Source organism: Parasteatoda tepidariorum, chromosome 8 (assembly GCF_043381705.1).
Source record: "Parasteatoda tepidariorum isolate YZ-2023 chromosome 8, CAS_Ptep_4.0, whole genome shotgun sequence".
NCBI classification, from domain to species: domain Eukaryota; kingdom Metazoa; phylum Arthropoda; class Arachnida; order Araneae; family Theridiidae; genus Parasteatoda; species Parasteatoda tepidariorum.
The window spans coordinates 17,161,684-17,185,072 of record NC_092211.1 but is presented as its reverse complement, the minus strand read 5'-3'; the positions used below and the strand labels follow the sequence as shown (position 1 = coordinate 17,185,072).

General features: G+C 30.0%; 1 protein-coding gene across 2 annotated transcripts in view; it reads left to right on the top strand.

The window, feature by feature from the left end:
• LOC107453886 (uncharacterized) overlaps window positions 1-23,389 on the top strand; it is a 142,478-nt gene that overhangs the window by 88,845 nt on the left and 30,244 nt on the right. For both annotated transcript variants that reach the window (XM_071184266.1, XM_071184265.1), the window contains exons 2-4: window positions 2,390-2,522; window positions 6,545-6,690; window positions 13,648-13,783. In XM_071184266.1, the coding sequence (XP_071040367.1) occupies window positions 2,390-2,522; window positions 6,545-6,690; window positions 13,648-13,783 (415 nt within the window). The remainder of the gene's footprint in view (window positions 1-2,389; window positions 2,523-6,544; window positions 6,691-13,647; window positions 13,784-23,389) is intronic.

Sequence of the window (23,389 nt, the reverse complement as noted above, 5' to 3'; positions counted from 1 at the left end):
TTTAAATTTTCCTCTTAAAGATTGAAATATATAATTTATTATTGACTATAGATCAGTCAACATGATTTTGTAAAGAGTTAAGCAGTCAATAATTCTCGAACTTATCATTGAATCGTATTTTTTTATTCCATTGAACTTCGTCTACTTTTCCCTACACATATTTGTAATTATAGATTTCTTAGAGATTTTGCATAAGCTCTTATAGATTTTGATAAGATTAGTATAAGCTCTTATAGATTTTGATAAGATTAGTATAAGCTCTTACAGATTTTGATAAGATTAGTATAAGCTCTTTTAGATTTTGAATAGCAAAGCAAAATAAAAAAAAAGTGAGAAAANATTAATAAGCATGTTTATATTCTCGAACTTATTATTGAATCGTATTTTTTTTTATTCCATTGAATTTCGTGTACTTTTCCCTTCACATATTTGTAATTATAGATTTCTTAGAGATTTTGCATAAGCTCTTATAGATTTTCAAAAGATTAGTATAAGCTCTTACAGATTTTGATAAGATTAGTATAAGCTCTTACAGATTTTGATAAGATTAGTATAAGCTCTTTTAGATTTTGAATAGCAAAGCAAAATAAAAAAAAAGTGAGAAAAATTCCGAAAAAGTACCTAAAATAGAAATAACTGTTGAAAGATAGTAATTTCGAAAAAAAATGTAGTAAGTTTATAAAAAGTACCTATAGCCCTTTTAGCATGCTGAATTTCAATTCTGTGATTGTATTGTAGAGCGACTTGTATGGTATTTTTTACTACAAGTTTAACAATTAGTCATTTGCAGACTAATTATCAAATATTAAATTTTTTTATTCCGTTGTATCCATTTTACATTTTTCTATTCACCTTAATAATTTCAAGCTTCTAAGTGTTATATTTTTTTTGTTGCCTAGGAACGCAAAATGTAATTTTAAATTCAGCACCCGAAACAGTGGCGACTCTTTTGATTTGTTTTTAATAGCGAACACAGCGTGTTTACAAGTCAGTTATGTTAATCACAGGATCTAAAGCCTGGAATGAGACGATCATTTTTTGGAATGGGAACAAATTTCCATTTTTTCCCAATGGGTACTGAATTAATTATTTATTTACGAAAGTCGCCAATATTGAGAGATTAGACTGATATTAAACGATGCGTAACAACCAAAACAATAAATAACAGCTGTTTTATTAGTTACAAACAGAATTTATTATTATATACTAACATGAATCACCATAAACAGCTATTCTGATGTTTCAGCAAATTCGTAGTTTGCTAAAATTGCCATATTTCTTGATGATTTTTAAAACTATTTTTTTTTCCTTTTAGGAATTAATTTCGGTTAGAATGTGCGCTATTGTTTTTTTATATTTTATTCGTTGCATCATGTGTTATGAGGCTCTAAGCACTTCACACTATTTTTATGCTCATCTTGTATGATAAAATATAACTCTCGTAAGGAATAGTATTCAAATTCGCAAAAGTATTAAAAATTAAAGAAAATATGAGGATCGGTGTCTAGTAAATAGCATTTATAAAGACTAAAATTCGCGAAATGATTTAGAATAAAAGTTTTCTTCTTGCATGGTTTTCATTTAAGGGAAAATGTTTTGGAAAGAAAAAACTGAAACGAAGCACATTTCGAAGATACTTTTTTAAAATATGTATTTATTTCTATCATAAGTACAGAACTGAAACGCCGAGTTTTATTCTAGATAAAGGGGATAAAGGTTTGAGCAGTCACGAAATGTTAAAAATGCAACCTAAATACATTTCATTTTCTAACGCATTCTATAAAACTGTACGTGAAAAGTTTGTTATGCTTTGTTTATTCCATGTTTTGAAATGTCAGGTTTGTTTGTAATATTTATTTAAATTTGCTTTTATTTATAAATCTGAAGCTTAAATTGTGTTTTGTTGAATTTTTAGTAGTGCTTCATGACGCTATTAATAATAGGAAATTAATAAAAATATTTATTTCGGTGCAGTTTTATTTTTGTTTATAAATCGGACACTTAAATTGTGTTACGTTGAATTTTTAGCATTGCCTTATGACGTTATCAGTAATAAGAAATTAATAAGCATGTTTATTTCAGTGCAGCTTTATTTTTATCTATTAGTCTGATGCTTAAATTGTGTTGCGTTGAATTTTCAGTATTGCTAATGACGTTATCAGTAATAAGAAGTTATTAAACAAGAATTGAAAAACAAGAAATGCATCCTCTGCTTTTAAAATCGCTTGGTTTCACATAGCAGGTTTGCTGGTATTGGCAAGTGACATTAGTAACAAGAACCACATAGTTAATTTGAAAGATTACATTGGATTATTGCTTAAACTAAAAGTTAATAAACAAATAAAATTATGTGATTGTAAGTAACATCCTTTTTTTGTTTGATTTTTAGCTTCTTCAGTTATTTCCGCCCCAAACTGTAATGAAAAGGATCTCATGTCTTGCATGGAAGAATTAAAAGTTTTCACAAATAACCAAGATTTAGCATTTGCACAAACAGAAGAAGAACTCAGCCAAACATGCCAGTAAGCAATCATTTTAGAATTTTCTGTGTTAATTTTTTTCCTTCTTAGCCTTTGGATTACTTGTAGGTGAGTCTTGTACCTTGAACCAATATCAGCTTTTTATTTCTTTTGTACAGTAATCATTAAAAAAAATTTGCGGAAATAATACGTTTGCATACCTGCCAATTTGAAAACGAGTTTATAAAGTGGTTGTAAACAGCAATTAAGTTTAGAAGAATTTTCTAAAAACAAAACTAGTAAGACATCTATAAGCATAATTAGCCACCTAATAGATAATAAAAAAGATACTATTTACGTATATTTTATCAATAGATCTTATCTACAATCTATATCTATCTTATCTACATATGAATAGATCTTATCTACACTCTATATCTATCTTATCTACATATGAATAGATCTTATCTACACACTTTTTTAAAATTACTGATTCATCCTGATAGTCAGAATTTATTATTTTAAACTTCAAGATTTACGTTTATGTTGCTTCCACTAAGAAAATTATTTCTCAAGTAGGCAGATATGCGTTTGTCAGGCAATTTTTGGTAAAAGAATTCTGATACGTCTGAAAAGAATATTTTTTCCAAGAAAAACAATCGGACAGCTATATAATGTGGTGTACTTTGGTACCTCAAATGTTGCACCTTGGACCATTAGATGTTACCTCTTGCATTGCACACATTTTGAGTTCTTTTTCTCTTAACTTTAATTTATATCTCTTAATTGAACTTGGATATTCCCACAATTCAAGTAGTAAAAGAATACAAAATATTAAATTCTAAATCGGCAAAACTATCTTTAAAAGAAACGCGCTTAAAAGCAGCAGAATTTTCAAAAGAAAGAATAATTGAAGCAGTAAAGAAAACAATGGAAATAAAAATAAAAATATGACCACCGAAGCCGACGTCTTCAGGGGGTACTGGCCTCGGAAGCCTTAAAACAAAACCTTTTCTATTGAGAGAGAGGACAAATGCCAAAATTAACTCTCTCAGTTCCCCGAAGATTTTGTAGAAGTCCAAGAAAAAATACATGAAATACATAAAACCAAATCGGAAAAGAAAATTCAACAAAATCTTGAGAAAATAAAAACTCACATAAAGGTGGTCAAACAGCAATTTCACAAACAAACTATATGCAAAGGAAACTCTAAAACAAAAGAAAACAACCCCCTCTATTTAAATGTGGAGAATGAAAAAAAAGAATAGCAAAAGAAAAGATTACGTAACAAATTAGTATAATGCTTAACTGGGGCTGCTCAGTTGAGACTTGATTTTCGCCCTGTTAAAAGAAATAAAAAATTAAAATTCTTCAATCATTTTCTTAATCAAAAAATTAATATTACAATAATTAAAAGGAAAATCATTATAACTCAAATTATTCAAAAAATTATTCACAGCCTCCTGAAAACTTTCAACGTTATTGCAAATATTTTTAATTCTAACCAATTGAATTAACCAATGAAAAAAACTAAATTTTCGAAAATTTTATTACACAGATTAGTATTAAAGTTACAGAAACACAATTCAAGCTTAGTTTTCAAGTACCCTACATAGAATATAAATAAATCGCAACTACTATGAAGTAATAATTAATTGGAGAGTTAAAAATAATATAGTTACTAAGAGCATGTTGTGAGCAATAAAGACCACAAGGATAAATATTTGTATTAATTGGTTCAAGTGTCTTGGTCCTGTCTAAAATACAACAAGCATGCACTTTTTGGAATTTGTCAAGCTGAATAAAAACTATTTCTATTTAAAAAAAAACATTGGTATTTTATCTTAAAAATATTAAGTTTCTGGTACTCATCTAGATTAGTTCCGCTTTTAAATGCAGGTTTTAAAGAATTTTCCAATCAAAGGGATGGAAGAAATTACTTAGAATATAAAGTTTCTTAGAAGATGCCTGAAATGCATTAAATGTACTAAAACGCAACAGATATTACTTGTCATTAAAATAAATCAACCATACATGCTGAATGCAGAAATTTTGTTTTAGGAGAGTCAATATTTATACTGGTCCAGAATACATACAGTCTAAAATGCAATTCTGTCTCCTACTGTAATTTTACTGTTACGCTCATTTAATTTTTTGGCGGTGGGGGTGGAAGAGATCAAAATATAGCATAAAAGGTGCAATAAATGCTTAATATGCTATTTTTTGAGATTAATAGTACTTTACACAAAATTAAAAAAAATTATTTGAAAGTTACGCTTAAGCAAATTTCTTCTAAATGGAAGAATTTTTGCGCTTCATTTATTACATGTTATTGAAAAGTTTGCTCGAAATTATGATTTCATTTTAATCGAAATTATTTCAGATGAAATTAAGATCGAAGATCGAAAGTTTTTAAATTTTCTAATAAAAGTCAACTTTGAGCTTTAATATTAGAGGAATGGTTACAATTTAAGTCGACTTCTCAAAAGGAAGTATTAATAAAATGAATTACTATGAAAAATATTTGAGGGAATTTTGGAACAGTTTTTTATAATCAATTTTAGTGACTCAACTGAATTATACAGAAACATTTTTTGACAATTCTAAAATTACATGAAATCGATTTTTCTTCTTTTTGAAGTTATGGATTTTCGAGTAAATAATAATGAAGTTTTCAAGCATTGTAAATTCAACGTTTATTTAATAACTATGAATTTTATTGCGTCATGCTAAATTTTTTGGAAAATAAAATGATTTAAAATTTAAAAAAAATTTGAATTTCAGCTTTCGTTTTTTTTGTAATTTCAAAGGAGTTTAGACTTTACAGACAACTTCAAATTTGTTGTTGTTGTTAGATTTAATATACATTAATCAACAGTAAATAGTTCAGCAATAATTATGTTATAAATTGATCAATTATTCCTTATTAATTGTAAATGTTATTTCTAATAAATCAATGTAATCCTAAACAATCAGTGTAATTCCTTATGAATTGTGAATATTATTCCTAATCAATGTAATGTAGTTGAAAAATAATAATAATTATAAATTGAACAAAATCAGGAGTCCACGTTAAGCATTCTCTACCTCGCCAAACGGGATCGTAAATTTGGCGAATAAAATTGTGTTTTGGTGAAAATATTAGAGCGAATGATTTTTTCCAGTGCAGAGAAAAATAAATATTAACTGTTAAAGATTAAAATTTGGTGAATACTTTTGATATTTGACTAATTTATTGGCCAATAATTTGAAATCCCTAGCATGGACCCTTCGTAATGTAGTTGATTAATATTAAACATTATGAATTGATCAGTATATTGCTGTTGATAAATGTTATAATTAGAAATATATTATTATGTAATGATATGCCTTTAAAGGCAAGATAATTTAAGAGACTTAGGCTGATTTAGATAAAAAGGCATTTTATTACGTTATATTGAGTATTGAAAACATTGTTTGTAGTTTTGCATCGTTTACATTACTGGGTTTCCATAGCAGGAATGTTGGGAATTGGCCCAGATTTATCTAGCCATGAAACTATAAGAAAAAGCCACGAATTCTCGGTGCGCTTGATGTTTAAAGAGAGGTTCTGAAACTGAGGTGGTTGCAAGGATATTCTTATCTTAATGAAGCGTCATTCAATTGATAAAATTTAGAGATTTTGATTCGCTAAACGGATAGCGCCACTCTGCCACTGGAAAGTTTTTGGGACTATCTTAATGCGTACTTCATCGACGAATTATTGCCCATTAACTTCAGAAAATAATCTTCTATCTGGCGTTATCTGGTTTATCTTGGTTTTTTATGACTCTTTGTGAGAGACCGATTTCTGTATCTTAAACTTGATAAGAAACATCTGTTTAAGCTTATCAGTTAATATAGAAAGACTCTTTATGAGGAATTTTATATTACATGTATATGATCATTATGTTTTGATCAATATCAATAAGTTTTTTCACACAATAATCAATTTCGCTTAATTGATCAATCATTATAATGTTAGTGATGTTATGTGAGTGATAAATACTAATTAGAACCAATTGATTTTAAAATGTTGCATTTATTGAACTTCTATTTTATTGCAGCCACTTACAAGAAGCCATGCAATGCGTCAATAGTTTCACAAGTCGGTGCTTCGATAGCGGGCAAATAGACTTGTACAGACAGATGACAAAAGGCGCACAAAGCCTGCTCACAGATTTATGCACAGAAGATTCCAAATTTCGAAAAGGTAAGAGCGCTGGAAGTTTTCGAAAATTCCTTCTCTACTTGAGATTTGATAATTCCTCTTAAACCTACATGTTGGGTATATTTTTAATTATTTGTTGAAATAATAACATATTGTGAACTGCATTTGACGCTAATTCTCGTAGAACCTGAAGCCTGTATTGCAATATGTCCAAAAGCGTTCTCTTGCTACAAAAATAATAAAGGAAAGATCTGTAAATTTAAAAAAAAAATTATTACTCTGAATAATGTTATTGCGTAACTAATAGGATGTTTTTTCTTCACTGTTTTTAGTATATAATCATCATATACCTCTTCTTAGAGTCGAATCAGAGAACTTATTATAGCTTTTTTTAATTTATTTAGGCCTTTCTCTTTTTCTGTTGTCGTAAGAATTTCAATCAAAAATTTGTTTATTTAATTTTCCCACTCTCACGGAGAACATTAATAATCCATTTATAATTTTTTCTATCTATCTATCTATCTTGTAGCTAACTTTCTGTATTTGTATTAACTTAAATATTAATCTCCTTCATTCTGCAGTTAATAGTTTTCTTAATGTTAGTTTTTTTATGTAATGCATAACGACCGCTTTTTTCAAAAAGACACTAATTTGATTCACCAGATTAAACTATAAAATGATTTATTGATTCTCTGATTCATTGATTTTTCTGGTTCAACGATTTGCCGATATATTGATTTGTTAATGTGTTGATTCGTTAATTTAATGATTCGTTGATTCTTAATTTCTTAATTGAGTCATATTTTCTAAGCTTTAGTAGTTGATGATGCCTCATTTTGCCTTATCCCGTTTGTTAAAAAAATATTTAATAAAATCGCTATCTCTATTGAACGGAAAAAAACTATGTACTTAAAACAACGAAAAACAAAATGAAGATAAAGAGTTAAAACTTTTTTTGTTGCTGCTGTTTCTGTCTGAAATGTTTAGGCTTTATCCTCACTGCTTCCACTGTCACTTATCATTTTACAAGTTTTAAATAAGTCAATTTGTTTTCTCAGCAAAATGTTTTACAATGTAAAGAGAGAACCTTTGAGTGCAGAAAATCATCAATCTTCTTTCACTAGACTCGAAACAAAATAAAAAAGTTTAAAACTAAGGAAACAAGCCTTTGAAGTATACATTCTTTTGTTCAATTTAATTAGTCGTGGATAGTTGTCAATGCGAAACAGTGTAGCCATTATCATTTTCAATAGAAAATTTGTATTGACAGAATAAAATATATCGCACAGAATGAAAATTTTTTCCAATTTTGATTCAGGCATCATTCTTTTTCTCTTTTTTCCCCATGTACAATTTAAAATAAAATGAGCACTTTATTTGAAGCCTTTTCATGCTTTTAAAAGTGAAATAACTAATAACCAAGCATCTAAAGCGTTCTATTGTTTCATTACGAAACTTGGCGGTATATGTTATGATAAGCAATTATATTATAATATGGAAATATTGTAATAAGGAAACCAAGAAGAATTGTTTTTGTTCTATCGAAAAAATATTTTTAATTGTCAAACAAATCTAAAGAAAATAAATAAATAAAAATAAGAATCCATGGAAAAAATTGTATTGAAAAATTAAGATTCATAAACACATTGTGAAAATCTATGACAAAATGCATGCCAAAGTTTGCCATCCATTACTAGACAGTAAAGTATAAGAAACTAATAAATAATAAAATCACGAATGCGACTGGGCCGGGATAGCCTGGTTGGTAGGGCACTGGGCCCATGCGCAAGGGGTTGTAGGTTCGATCCCTGCCGGCCGAAGACCGTGTTGTAAATGGTGACTGATGCATGTTAAATCTGTCGAGTCTCAAAGTCCTCCATGTTCCCATAACAAATCATTACCTCTGCGGGTACTGGATTGGAGATTGATCATTCTCTGATTCAGGTCTAAATTACGATCTGTGGATGAATGAATGGATGCATGAATGGGTCCTCCCAGTAAACGGGTGTGACGTATGAGTGAGGCAGAAGTCGAACTCTTGGCCATAGATGGCGCCACTGGAAAACAAGAACAATCGCAGCTCTTCTGCCTAATTGGCGAGATGCGAAAAGTCATTGTAAAGGGTGCTCTGTAATGACTGACCTCAAAATATATTTTTAGAATTATACACGAAATTGAAATCAAGACTGTATACTTACGAGGTGTCGTCTTTTTATGTATGCATTTTGAGGACAGAAAGCTGAAAAACCCGTTTGATTTCCGAAATGTGTTAAAAAGCAATAAATAGAGATGCTCCAAAGTTTCATCAAGCTGATTCTAATTTTAATATGATGCCGTTCCATAGATTTCGATATCATTTTTTTCTCATTTAAATATTTGTAATCCCTAATATTTGGGCTTTCTTTTGTTATGGATTCTGAAAATATACATTAAGGGCTGATACCAAGGATAACCTTGTATACATTTTTTTTAAAATTATCTAATGTACCAGAACCAAGGGTTAACTTTTTATCAATTGTACTTGGAGCTAACTGTATCTAACGAGGGAACTTCTTTTGAAATCTTATTTATACTTCTGTGTGAAATATGTTGATTTATTCACTGTTAATTAATGTATTTTTTTTTATATAAATCCGTAATAAAAATATTTGAAATACGTTAAGCTTTTTTTTCTACCACTTCTGAGTTATATGATTTATACAATCAAACTGGATTAAATTATAATACTCCATAATGCATAATTTTTAGGGATGGCTATGGAAACAAAGAAATAATCACAGCAAAATATTCCATTCCTGATCAATTTAATTTAATTATTATGAAGTATTCAATTTTTTAATTAGATTACAACGTGCACTTTATCGTAGATTAATTAAATATTGAACCATATTATTTTATAACCGTCGTTGAACAGCCGACTAAATTGTGAGTTTACGACTACCAATGTTTCCGCAGCCTTGTAATTGTGAACCCAACCTAAAAGACAAGGGAACTCCTGGATCGAGTATTGCGAGAAATTTGCCCTCATTTGAGGAATTTTTGATGGAATTCACACACTTGCGTTGCATGGACAGGAAAACCACGAAATCCTCCCATAGTTAGTCTGATGGCAAGGGAACTTTAACCCACGATCCGTCTACCACTGAGGATATTTTGGGTCGGCATTGTTGTCGGTGCGAGCCGGGTGCGGAATTCGTATCGACCAGCCACGGCTGGGATACGAACCTCGTTGGGAGACGAATGCTCTATCTCTTGAGCCACCACGTCTCCAACCATAATATTGGTGCTATTAACATTAGCAATGCGAATTTTTGTTGCTATGTTACTGGTTATAGAGGGTTAATAGTATAAAGAAAACACAGATGGCGCTAGTGCTTGAAATTCGTAAAAAATCTTCTGGGTTTTTCCAATTTCTTCCAAATTGTTTTAAGTTTCAGTTTTAAAATCGTGGCATCGTATGTTATTGTACTTGTATACTTCAAAATTTGATTTTTGTTATTTGTCATTTCATTCAATTTTAACTGGAATCATAAAAAAAAAAAAAACTGAAATTAACACTGAAAACTTGGCACTGTCTAAATTTCATTTATATCAAAACATTAATTACTTTAAAATTTATTTATGGCTCACGCTCTTTTTTAATTTATAAGATTAAAAAAAAATAATTAGATGTGATAAAATTGTGTTCAAATTTTAATATTATTTCAATAATACATCTTAGAATATAAAGAGCCTATTTACTCATCGTTTTGCAAACATAAGCGGAGAGATGTACCGGAGGTTTTCGATATTCCGAATCGGTTTTAGAATCTAATGATTTACACTCACTTAACCATCTGTTTAATTGAATCAAGCATTCGTATTGTGCTAAACATATTGTGTAATCCAGCTAAAACGTAAAATAACATGGTTCCTATTACCACAATATTAAAGCTGCCTTAAATTAGAGCAACTTAATGGTTGACCACTCTTTAAACTTTCTAACAGTTCACAATGCAAAAAAAAGAAGAAAAAAAAGTAATGGCTAGAGTTTTCTGTTCATTTTTTTCTCTCCATATTACCATTTTTAAGGCAGAAAAAGAGATTTTATAGCAAGCGATCACATAAAGAATATACGAAACGAATTTCGAACAATTTATTTAAAACTGTTTTTTTCTAGACATTCTAATCTTTATTCTGAAGAGCAGTCATATTTCGAAAGAAATATTATCGTTTTACTTTCTCCTTTCGAAAAAAAGGAATGAGTAGCAATAAATTTGAGTGCTTCTGCGAGATAAAGCTATTAGAAACTTATATGTGAGGCTATAAAACTGTAATGATGTGCGATAGGTTGAGTCTTAAGGACTCACAGCAATCATAAAATAGAGAAAAATAGAGAGAATGCGTGTAATTTGTGTTTGTGCTGGAAAGTTATCTGAAAGTTTTTTGTTATTAACATTAATTGTAATTTAAAAAATTTATAAAATTCATTTGTACATAGCGTATTAACAGAACATTTCAACGGATTATTATTTTTTTTTAATTTGCCAAAAAATAGTTTTTAAGGAGATACAGATGGTAAAATATTAAACGGAGTTGTTTCGCCAAATCTGAAAAATATCTTTTGTCTAAGTCTACAAGCTCGTGTCTCAAGTTTATAATTTTAAAAATAGAAAAAAATAAATAAAATGTAATGTTTTTATTTTTCGTTTGTAATTTTTTTCTACATTTTCATTGCTACTAATATTAAATATGTGTTGCAAAATAAAATTAACGTGTTTACTTAACGGGAAAAAATGCCATAATTTATAGGTTTTTTTTCATTGGAAAACAATATTTTTCAAGAAAATATTGTTGCTAAAGTGATAAAAAAGATCTATTTTTATAAATAAAAAAAATGTCGGACTTATTAGATTCGAAAGATATTCTTATTAAAATTAGAAGATTAGACTTATTAGAATCGTCTTATTACATTCGTAAATAGAGGTAATTCAAGCTATTCTAAATTTTCGTTTCTGCATAAATACCTTTAAAAGTTTTTACTTTTAATATTGATTGTAAAAAAAAATACAGTTTTGTATTAACAATATTTTTCAATAAAAACAACAAAAATAGTAATTTAAGAGCTAAAAGTTAATCAAATTAACATTTGTTTCTCGTATAATAAGAAATATAACACAAATTCTATTTTTAAAAACTGAATTTATTTCGTCAATGAACATTATAATATGTTAAAGTTGAAAGTTGCAATTTAATTTAATTTGCATTATAGCATTTTCCAGCTCACTTCACATAATTATATCATCAATAACTCTTATTTTACTAATTTTCTCTATTATACTGTATCTATTATATATGATATTAGTAGCTTATGCCGACCGGCCTGTGTCGGGGGCAGGGAACAGTCCTTGCATCAGAAAGGTCCTGGGTTCGAATCCCGGGCAAGGCATGGATGTTTCTTTCTCTCTGTGTGTTCTATGTCCTTTCTCCTTTGTATGTGAATGTGTCCCTCCCTATAAACGGGTTGTGGTTGTGTGAATGGCGTGGCAGAAGACGAATTCCTGGTCATAGATGGCGCCACTGAAAAACAGGAACAATCGCACCCCCACTGTCTAAACAGGCATACGACAAAAAAAAAATAAAAATAATTAGTAGCTTATTCCAATTGTACTGTTTATTTTTTGTCTCTACAAAACTTCGAAAAGAAGTAACGGAATGTATTGTTCACCGATTAATTATATGTAAACTAAAAGTTGTTCTGATGGCTAAATCATAGAGTGCTGAAGAAATAGAAGACAGATTCCTTGGGTACGTCACGATAAAATAACTCGTATATCCATATGAAAGAAATCGAGGCTCCGTCGAAACAGTTAAACCGGTTTGGAACAAAAAGTTACAATTAAAAACATACCATGTACTTACTAGCTACTGTCATTAAAATGTTTTTTTTTCTTAACCTAAATAAAACGAACAATGGTCACAATGATGTTTAATATTACATGACACTGGCTAAAGTTTGGATGAAGAGCAATATATTATTTTGTTACTAGGGGGCTGAGCCCCCTGTTCGCTACCGTTCAATAACCCCCATGATTGCTTCGCAATAATTGTCTTTTCTTGGTAGAAAACAGTTTTCCTACTAAAGTTAAAATTATTCGCTTAACATATATATACTAAATGGAATTCTGCTTGCTTACGCTTGTGCCTCTACTTCCCACGTCCAAATATTACTATCTATTAGTATTCGAAACATTTAGATCTCTTGGTGAACAGAAGTGATTTTTCGAAGTAATCATATTTTAAAATAACATTTATATTCTTATTATATTATATTGTACAAACAAATTTGTAACCATAATTTAATATTTTCGCTAATAATAGCAGTACTGCAAAATAGCTTTAAATTAGGGGCACAAAAATATTTATAGGAAAACAATACCTTTACGACTTCCGTTAATTTTATGCTGATGACAACCAACGCAATATTGAAATAAATGAGGGAAAACTGGATCCTATCACGTGATTTTCCGGCCAATAGAAATGCGCAGACAACAATGGAAAACGGTGTTAGACCATTATGTTATATAGAGATACAATAAATAAATACTGTATCATTTTGTAAAAAAAATTGCTAGCATTGTAATGAGAATATAAAATGATTACCGCCTTTATTTACATATAGTTTTTTAAAGCTTATACTTTCTTTCTCCTTGATTAATATTTAAGATCATTACTCCAAACACAAAATAGAACAAAAAACATATTTTCTTAAAAATGCTTATGAATGCACGTGCAGATTAGTGAATTAAGAAATTGAGAACTAAAAGTTTTTGTATCTTGCTGTTGCTGCAATAACCAAGTAACATACATTAGCAACATAATTTGTTTTCGCACAATAGCGTGTCAGAAATAGGAACATAATCTTCATTCCCGCTGTATTATTCATAATGTTTTCTTGTTTCATATTATGTAAAATTTATTTTTTGGGGAAGATGGTTATCTTTGTTTTGTTCCTTTTAGAGTACCTAATCCACGCAAGTTGTTATAGAAATTTGAGTGCTGATTACAGAAGATGCGCAGACAGTTATCTCTTACAACAAGAAGCAGCTAAAAAAGACAACCTGAGTGTCCAAGACAGACTGAGAAGATCTTGCTGGTAAGAGATATTTATGAATTTCATTACTCCTAAGAAAGAAAAGTATTTTATGATGAAAAATTTTTAAAAAATATTTTCAATTCTTAAAACCACGTAATGAAAACAAATTAGTGATTGTCAATTAAAGCAACAGAAAAATTGCAAGTTGCTTTATTATTGTGCATGCAAATCAAATAAAATATTATTTGTTTTACTTTAATTCAAAAAAACATCCCGAAGATACTGTGATATCTTAAATTCTTATTGTCTTGAGAATCTCTTGCAAACCAACCACAGGTATAGGTATCTTTACACAATCGCTTTAAGTTAATAGAAAAATAATTAAGTCAGGATATTTTTAAAATTGGATTGTAAAATAATTGAATATTAAAATTGTTTTCTGCTATGAGCAATGAACTGTAAAATTACTTGACGTTGAAAACTAATTTGCATAGAAAGACAAATATTTAACAAAAGTGCATTGCGCTGTGAGAAAATTCAGCATGTAAAAAATAAATTTTAAATATTAGTGACTGTTACAAACAATGAAGTTATTAATTTTTTTTAAAAAGAATCAAAACACCTTATTTCCTCAGCAAATATTTTTTTTCACATAATGCTTGTTAGTTTTTGCGCTTGATTTAACAACTTTTCTTTTAATAAATAGGAAACTCCCTAAAGACCATCCTGAATAAATATTTTCAGAATATTGTTGAGAGTTAGATAAAAACTGTAGACACAGTTAGAACCTCAAATTAATAATGAAGCAAGAAAAAAAGAAAAACGTTGTCCAAACTTTTTAAATCAATAATGATACGGTTGATATTAAAAACACCAAAATTTATTTTATTTCCGTAAAAAACATCAAGTTAAAAAGTTTACTATTATAGGAAAAAATCTCCAAATTTCATCGTCAGTCAATTAAACTAGTTTTGATATTTTTAATCTTTATTTTAACCTCCTTCCTTCCTTCAATCCTTGATTCCTTCAATCGTACTTGATATCTTCAAGAGTTGCCCTGTCTTAGAATGCTTGATTACGATATGAGAAGACCTCTGTTCAAGTCTCTATTGGTGCACGCTGTCCTTACAACTTTTGCAACAAAATCACATGACGATGCAATCTCGTTTAGCAAGCGAAACAACTCAATTCTCAAAACGTTGCACATGAACCAAACTATGTTTAAAGAACTAGGTGTTCATCCTTAACGGCTTGTACCTGCGCAGGGATACTCAGAAACGCTATGACTGATGCAACTTCGTCATAAACAGCCTAAAGTTGCAGTCAACGTTGCTTGTCAACTAATTTTCGACAAACGCAGTTTTGTTCGATATGATCAAACAAATGTGCGTTTGTACTTTTCATTTGTATCGTTTAATTTTTTTGGTAATAAATCGATAATGTTGAGCAACTTTGTGAACATCTTTTTTTCTCGTATCTTGTGCCGTTTTTGGAATTAAGAATGCTAACTCCAAATATTTCTGTCAGGCAGCTCTGAAAGCAGTTTTATTGAATAGTTAATGACAATTTTACTATACCTATATACTTCAGTTTTATGCTTTTAATTTCTAATCACTTTTGCCGTTCGGAAATTATCGGGTTGACAGCAGACTTAAACGGGTCCACTGCATTTTTCATACAATATTCATGTATACGTTATGTGGTTCAGGTCAAAATTACGATGTATGGAATGGAGTATGATAGGGTCCTCACAGTAAAACGGGCTGTGGCATGTGTGTGGCTGAAATCGTATTCTTCGGCATAGATAGCGTCACTGAAAGAGCAAGAAACGCACTCTCGGCTTTAAAAATTTGCTTAATTTTAAGCGGAATAAGTAACAACAGCATATTTATGTGTTATATTTTCAGAATATATTTTGCGATTCTGAGAATATCTGAGATAAAATTTACAACAAACTGGAAAAGCAAAGTTGACACATCTAATTTTTAAAGAGCAAATAAATAGAAGTGGAAATTTTATTCAATAAAGTTTTCTTTTTTTTCTGTGAATTCAGATGCTTTTAAGTTTTATTTTTAGTGTCAGTTAAAGTACCTTTTTTTTCTATTTACGAAACAGCGACAAAGGATTTTTTAGAATAGTGTGAAGTGAATAAATATGCAATCAAACAAAATAAATATTTGTTTAGGAATAATGTTGTTTTCTTTATTAAAGGAATAGCTTTTACCATTCAAGTTTCTGAATAGCGTCATTATTTTTTACTTTTACGTTTTCCTATCAAAACATGCATTTTCTTAAGCTATATATTGAAGAAGTCACTATTCTTTAACTATATTTTGTAAAATCATATTAAATACCTTGCAATATACTGAACAAATACTACCTAAAAAACTATTTATTTAAGAGATTCGAGGCGAAATGTTTTTAAAATTTTGAAATATTTTAAAAGATTTCTATATTTTTTACTATATTAATATAAAATATGAAATGAAAAATAAATGTATCCTTGTAATTTAATGAAAATAAAAAAAGAATGATAGTTTATAATTCTTTTTAAATATCGGATTTTATATTTCTAATGTGAAATCTATCTTTCACTATACGTACAATAAAGTAGTATGAAAACTTATATAAGTGAGAATTTTTTTTTATACGAATGTGAACCGTGAGATCGGTTTTTCTCGTAAACTCAATTACATGGTTCGGGTAGATTATATTTGAGGGTGCCCATTGATTCTCGCCAAGTTGTGATCGCTGTTGATCGCTAAGCTGGGCGATGTTGAAACTCAATCGTGATTCTGATTGGTTTAGACATTATTTTTAAATGTTCAACGGTACATGTAATTTCAGAGGTCTGTTAGTTCTACGTTGGATACCGGCTGGTAAGGTTACTTTTGCTTCTGGTCAATAAGATCGAAGGTATGTGGGGAAGTCATAAAAAGGGACTTTAGAAAAAAATGTCACGGCCAGTCCGGTACCACAGAAGCCATTTTTCATTCGGACTTCGCCGAATTTATGTGGCAATGGAGGTACACAGATTCTATTCATGATAAATTTAGACAGTATCTAACTGCTATTAGAGAATTCTGTGCACCTAAATCTGAGGATTTTCAAGCTTAATGAAGAAGTGATTTGTTTTTTTCCTTTTCTTTCTGTGCTTACTCCATTAATTTTTGTTTCGATTCAAATTGCATTTTATTGGGCTTATTCATTTTCCTTATATTGGGTTCATTGCAATTTTATAAGGTTTTGACAGATGTTTTGTTGAATTTTCCAATTTTTATTGAAATATCATTATGTTTTGGCCGCCATTAAATGTTACCACGGTGTTTCGCGCAAACAGGAATGGCGCCAAACATAAGTCGCCAATTTTGCCAAGGGGCACAATCAAGTATATTTTTACCTATGGTTCAAAAGCTAAATTAGTGTGGAAGATATCTAAAGTTACAAAATCAGATATAAAAACGTTCTTTTTCTGAATAAATGTATATTTCTTTCGACGGTTTTGGATTTTTAGCCTTTAAAAATTAGGGTAGCCGCAATCTAGAAAATAGTTTAGGCAGGTGAACAGTCGAACTTAAAATGCTATTTTTTTTACTTGTTTATTTCGATAGATCTCCGTATCTTAAGAAGTGAATCAAAAGGTTTCAGCAGTCAACTGTAAAGCTTGTTTTTTCAAATAATTCTACTTGCAAAACTTTTCTTTAATATTTAATTTAATTGCACGCTAATTTAATTTACGTGATTTTTAAAGGAAAAATCCAAAATTTGAAAGGAATCAGTTGAAAAGTTCTGGCGAATTAAAAGTAATGTAACTTCTTTGACGTAGAGTAATAAGTAAAATTAATATTTAGTGGCCGAAACTTTCGACCGCTCTCCTGTCTAAACTATTGGTCCCAAATATTCAAGATTGCATTTAACCATTTCCCTTATTTAGTGGGTTAACCACCTAAATCTGTCTTAAAAAATAGGCATTAAAATAGGTATAAAAATAGGAGTAAATAAGCTTTTATCTTTGATTTCATGTCGTTCGAATTAATTTACTTAGGTTTAACGCTTGAATCATTGAGATTGAACGTGAAAATCCGGTGATCAAATCAAAAGTTATTCAGACTGTTCGTTTTCTTAACATTTATGATTTTTAGATTTTATATCTAATTTTAAAGTTGAGAAATATCCGAGGAAGATGTGAATAATTTAATTGAAAATCTTTAAAGAGAAAATAATTTACGAAAATACGAATTTTCTGCTAAAATTTGTCCAAGCTGCATTTTATTTGCATTAATCGTTGCTGGAAACTCGTTAGCGTATTACATAGTACAGACGTATTCATCTAAAAAATATTTCATCGGCCATTATTTTAATTAGAATACAGAAGATAACATTATTTATCTTTTCGACATTGAAATTTAATAAGAAAATTTTCCTACGTTTCAAAACGCAGACGTGCTTTTGTCAGATTGACAAAGTAAAGAAATTCTATACAAGTGAGTTTTTATTTTTCCCTTATTCAAGATTCCTTCGTCATAACTAATGGTTTTCTACTCTGATTAATGGTCTACAAACCAAATGAATAGTTCTGAGCAAATTAAAGTATTGAGGAAATTTTTCATTAACAGAGAATTTAAGTTCTTTCAAATTTTCACACAGCCTATTACGATTTTGCACATTTACGATGTTTTCAATACTTTAGGAAAATTGCCATTAATATTAGACGAATGTTTTCTCGAATTTTTGTTAACTTAAAAGATGTCTCAGAAACGTTTTTATTTACTTCCGTTTATTACATTGGCAGACGCTTCTTCCATTATTCGTCCGAAATGAATATTTTGTGTTGAGCAGTATAGGCTAAATACCAAATATTTGTATGTCGTATCTCTAATTTAGTAGCAGCAATTGCTGTTTATTTTTCAAAATTTAATTTTTTTAATTATAATTTTACAGTGTTGAGCATAATCTTGTATCTATTTAAAATTTAAAAACTCCTTGAAAATTTTTTTTGCAATAACCGGACCCTATTTGCACAAAGTCACAAAGGCGGACCCTGGTTGAAAGAATCTGACTTAGCGTTTATTTCTCATTCACAAATTACGCGTAATTTTTTCACAATTTTACAAAAACGGACCTTTCACAAAATGTCTGAACAGACCCCTGAGAAGGCAGTAATTAGAAAACATTTTTAAAATTGTTTCATAACTTATAAATGAATTCAAAGTTACATATTAACCTCATCTCCGATGCCCTTTAAAATCCTCTTTTGAAGAAAAGTGGTAAGCAATAAGGCTCCTTGGCTACTGTGGGGAAGCTTTCTACTATGTCAACCTTCGTCTATTAGAAGGTTCCCAAAGATTGAATGGAGTTGGTATATCTTATGTACTAGTGCAGTGTTTCTCAAAGTGTGGTACGCGTACCCCCAGGGGTACGGGAACAGTTTAGCGGGGGTACACGTTCTTATGCGAAATATCTTGCAACAAGCGAAAATTTCAAAAGCTTTTATTTAAAAACAAAGCTAGCCATGAAAATTTACGATTATGTACTTTTCTATAGCCTATTTTTTGCTGAGTTGTCAGTTAATAATTAGTGGTGTCAACAGCCAGTTGTGACTTTTAACTTTTTTATAGCAAATTTGATTTTTTATATCAAAGTATGTATGTAATAAATGCATTATGTAATAAATTCTACTTATTTTGATTATTTTTACGAAGTATAATTTTCATTCCTAACATAGAATATGGATCGCTGGTTGATATCTACAAAACTTTGTACCAAAAAAGAAAAAAAAACATGTTTTTAAAAAAAATGCATTTATTTTTTTTTAGTGGTACACAGCGCTACAAAAAATGTGGAAAGGGTACACAAAAGTCATAAGTTTGGGAAACACTGTACTAGTGACTAACTTGATTCAATCTGGAAGTACATTTTGAGTGATGAAGATGGGGAGAGGGGGTAATGTAGCATAACTACCACTACGATTAATAAATATCAATTTATTAACATCTAAGGTGCTAACTCGATTCCATCTTGAGTTATCATTAGATGGATGAAAGTTGACATTGTCGAAAACTACTTTCCCCACAATACTTTATAAAATGACAAAACGTAAGTTTGGAAAAACGTTTCAAATGCATGATTTCAGCAAAAAAAAAAATATGACTACTTATATCATTAATATATTTTGGTGATCACGGATATCTTTGTTTCACTGAAATAAAATTATTAAATAAAATTTAGTTGTCAGTGTTTATCTTTAGTCTAAAAAAAGCACCTTATAGAATAAGAGCGTTTATTGGCGGTATAAGTTTACTTTCTACGTATTTTAAACATAATTTATCAAGAATTTAGTTAAATTTTATATTTAATTTTAAAGTGGTGTTCGATTTATGTTGAGTAGATTTATTACGTAATAAAATAGTTTTAACTGCCTTAGTTAAGGGGAAATTTAATTTATCGGATTTGGTTAAAAGGCGCACAGCATAAAGTATCAATCAAGTCTATCATTTTCGGATTTGATTAAACGCTATTTTAAGGGAGCAAAGTTCACAATATCAGCTAAGTTTCATAATTCTTCTAAATCATAGATGGATATACTATGCTGGGTTCCGTATTTAATTACAGCTTGTTAATGTAATACAATAGAAAATGATATTGCAAATTACGAAAGCTTTTTTGATATTTTTAATATATATACTATATATACTTTTAATATATATACTTTTTTGAATATAAATGGATTTATTTTGAGTATATAGCCTTGATTATGCAGCCTTACCCATTAATATGCATTTTTAGAATCTTTGTCAAGCAAAGTATACCCATTAAGGGCCTCAAATTGAAGTTTAAGTGTGGAAAAAACAATATCGAAGCTATCAAATCACTAATGAAGAAGGCGTAATCCTTTCTCACGTTTTTCTGAACTTTAAGATATAGCTTTCCTTGCATCAAAATACCTATATTCATCAAAGAGAGTACTGGTTCAACGCTTGGACTTTAACAATCAAAACCAGTTTGATTGCCTTGCAAAACTTGGATGTATTTCTCGCAATCACTTTTCAACTTCTATATCAAACAAGTTTATATACCCCGCAATCTCATTTCGTTGGATTTAAATAATTTTTTTTTCTTTTCCTCGTTTAAATATTGATTTGTAACTCTCGATTTGTATAATTTCTTTCATTCATTTTTGGCAAGGATTCAAAAAAATATACATTAAAAGTGCATATTGTATTTGAATCAACATGATTAATTTAATATCTAACATGACTTAAAATGCTAGAGAACATGATATGAAGAATGTGTTCAAACCGAGCCTCGATGGCTCAGGGGAAAGAGCGTTCGCTTTCCAATGAGGCGAACCGGGTTCGAATCCCAGTCGATACGAATTCCGCATCCGACTTGCACCGACCACAGTGCTGACGTGAAATATCTTCAGTGGTAGCCGGATCATGGGTTAGAGTCCCCTTGCCATTAGGCTAACCGTGGGAGCTTCTCGTGGTCTTCCTCACCATGTAACGCAAATGCGGGTGAGCTCCATCAAAAAGTCCTCCAAGAAGGCAAAATTTCTCCCAATATTCGATCCAGGAGTTCCCTTGTCTTCTAGATTGGGTTCAAAATTACAAGGCTACGGAGTTGAACATTAGTAGTCGTAAACCCATGAAATTGGGTCAGCTGTTCAACGGTTATAAAATGAAATAAAATATGTTCAAACCAACTATTAGATTTGTTACGAATAACAACACAAAATTATTAAAGAATTGTAAATATTAATGAAATTGTAATGTTAGTTATTAAACTGTAGGTGTTAATATTTAGTGAAGTTTTCAGTTTAGAAAATCTCGTTTCAATCAAGTACATGTAATTATTTAATTTAAACTATAATTATGTGTGTGTGTGCGTGTGTACTGACTGATTCCCTAAAGAAATCCAGTTTCTTCTGATTCAAATACTCCCATGCTAACAACTTAAAAATAATATAACTTGTTTTAAAACGGAGAGAAAGTATTCACATGTTCTGAGATCAGAACAATTTTTCGAAAATTATATATTTTCTCAAATAATAAGGGAATTTGTTTATTTTAAGAATTAAAGAATCACTTATTTATCGATGAAAATATTCTTTCGGTTAAGAATAATTGAACCATCAAAATAGTTTTGACTAATGAATATTTTCTTAATTAGAAACGCTCGCTTCAACAACTTCGCCCAATTAAATAAACTTTCTTTGATTTTCTTTTAAAAATTAATGTAAATACTTCAGTTTAGTAATTCTTTGAACTTGAATAATTTGATAATGAATTTTTGTTCACACAACTTGTCTGCGAGAATGGGATTTATTACTGATAATTGTAGTTACAAGAGAATCATAATGTCGTACGTGATTAAAATGTTGTCTATGTTTGAAAAGTTTAATGTAAGTTTTTCAGTCGAACATTTTCATACGAGTACCTCCGCCAAAATGGTGACAACCGGGCTTTGTTATAGTATTAAAAATTTCATTTGCATCAAAAATATATAAATAACAGGTAACAGTCAATATGTTTCAAGCGTTTTAAAAAATAAGCGTCCTTTTTTAAGACTTCCAGATGTGAACGAGAAGAAAAAAAAGTGATTTGAAATATAAAACCTAAAGTTGCTAACGAAAAGTGGAAAAATAAAAGTAAAAAACTAAAAAGAAAAACCACAGTAGCCGAGGGGAGCAAATCAGGATAAAATGCACTACGGAGAGGTTGTGAAGAACTAACATTGTTATCAAGGGAATCAGCATCCATATGAATAAAACAACAATCCTGGGTATCAAGATTTCATATAAATGCTAATTAACTTTTTAACGACGATAGTTACTCACCACTTCTCTATAGTGCGTGGAAATGCATTTTATCCCGATTTGCCCCCTCGTCCATTGTGGTTCTTCTTAGTTTTGTTTTTCACCTTTATTTTTCTAACTTTCGGTGGCAATTTTAAGTTTTTTATTTCAAATTACTCTTGTTTCTTCTCGTTGTTGTTCATTTACGTCACACTAGAGAAGCACAATGGGTTATTGGCGACGATCTGGGAAGCATCCCTGAGGATGATCCGAAGACATGCCATCACAATTTTGATCCTCGGCAGAGGGGATGGCACCCCCTCTTCGATAGCCCGACGACCTGCACGCGAAGTCTAGCACTTTAAGGTAGAACGGTTAAACGAGGACCAATACCGCACACCCTCGGTTCTTAAGCAGACTGCTCAAAGTGATCACCCACCGGCACACGGACCGCAGCCAGTGATGCTTGACTTCGGTGATTTGCTGGGAACCGTGTCTTAAATAGTTCAAAAAAAAACTTTCTTGGTTATTATATTAAAAAAATACCATTTTAATCTTATAAAAATGTTTTGCTAGTTGGTGAAAATGACACGATAAATACTTTATTTTAAAAAAGTTCAGTTTTAACTTTAACTATTAAGAAAAATGAACGCATATATCGACACTTTTTTTATCTGCATATTCCTTCATAAAGATAAGTTAAGTTAAATTTATAATCCCTGATTTTAAAATATGTCGTTAATAGCAATTTGTTCATACTTAATCATTAGGAAACATCAACCTTAAACGCTATTTGCTGAAACAAAATAATAATTTAGGTTCATAATGACATTAGAAATTTTACAATTGTTTATAGACATTTAAATTTA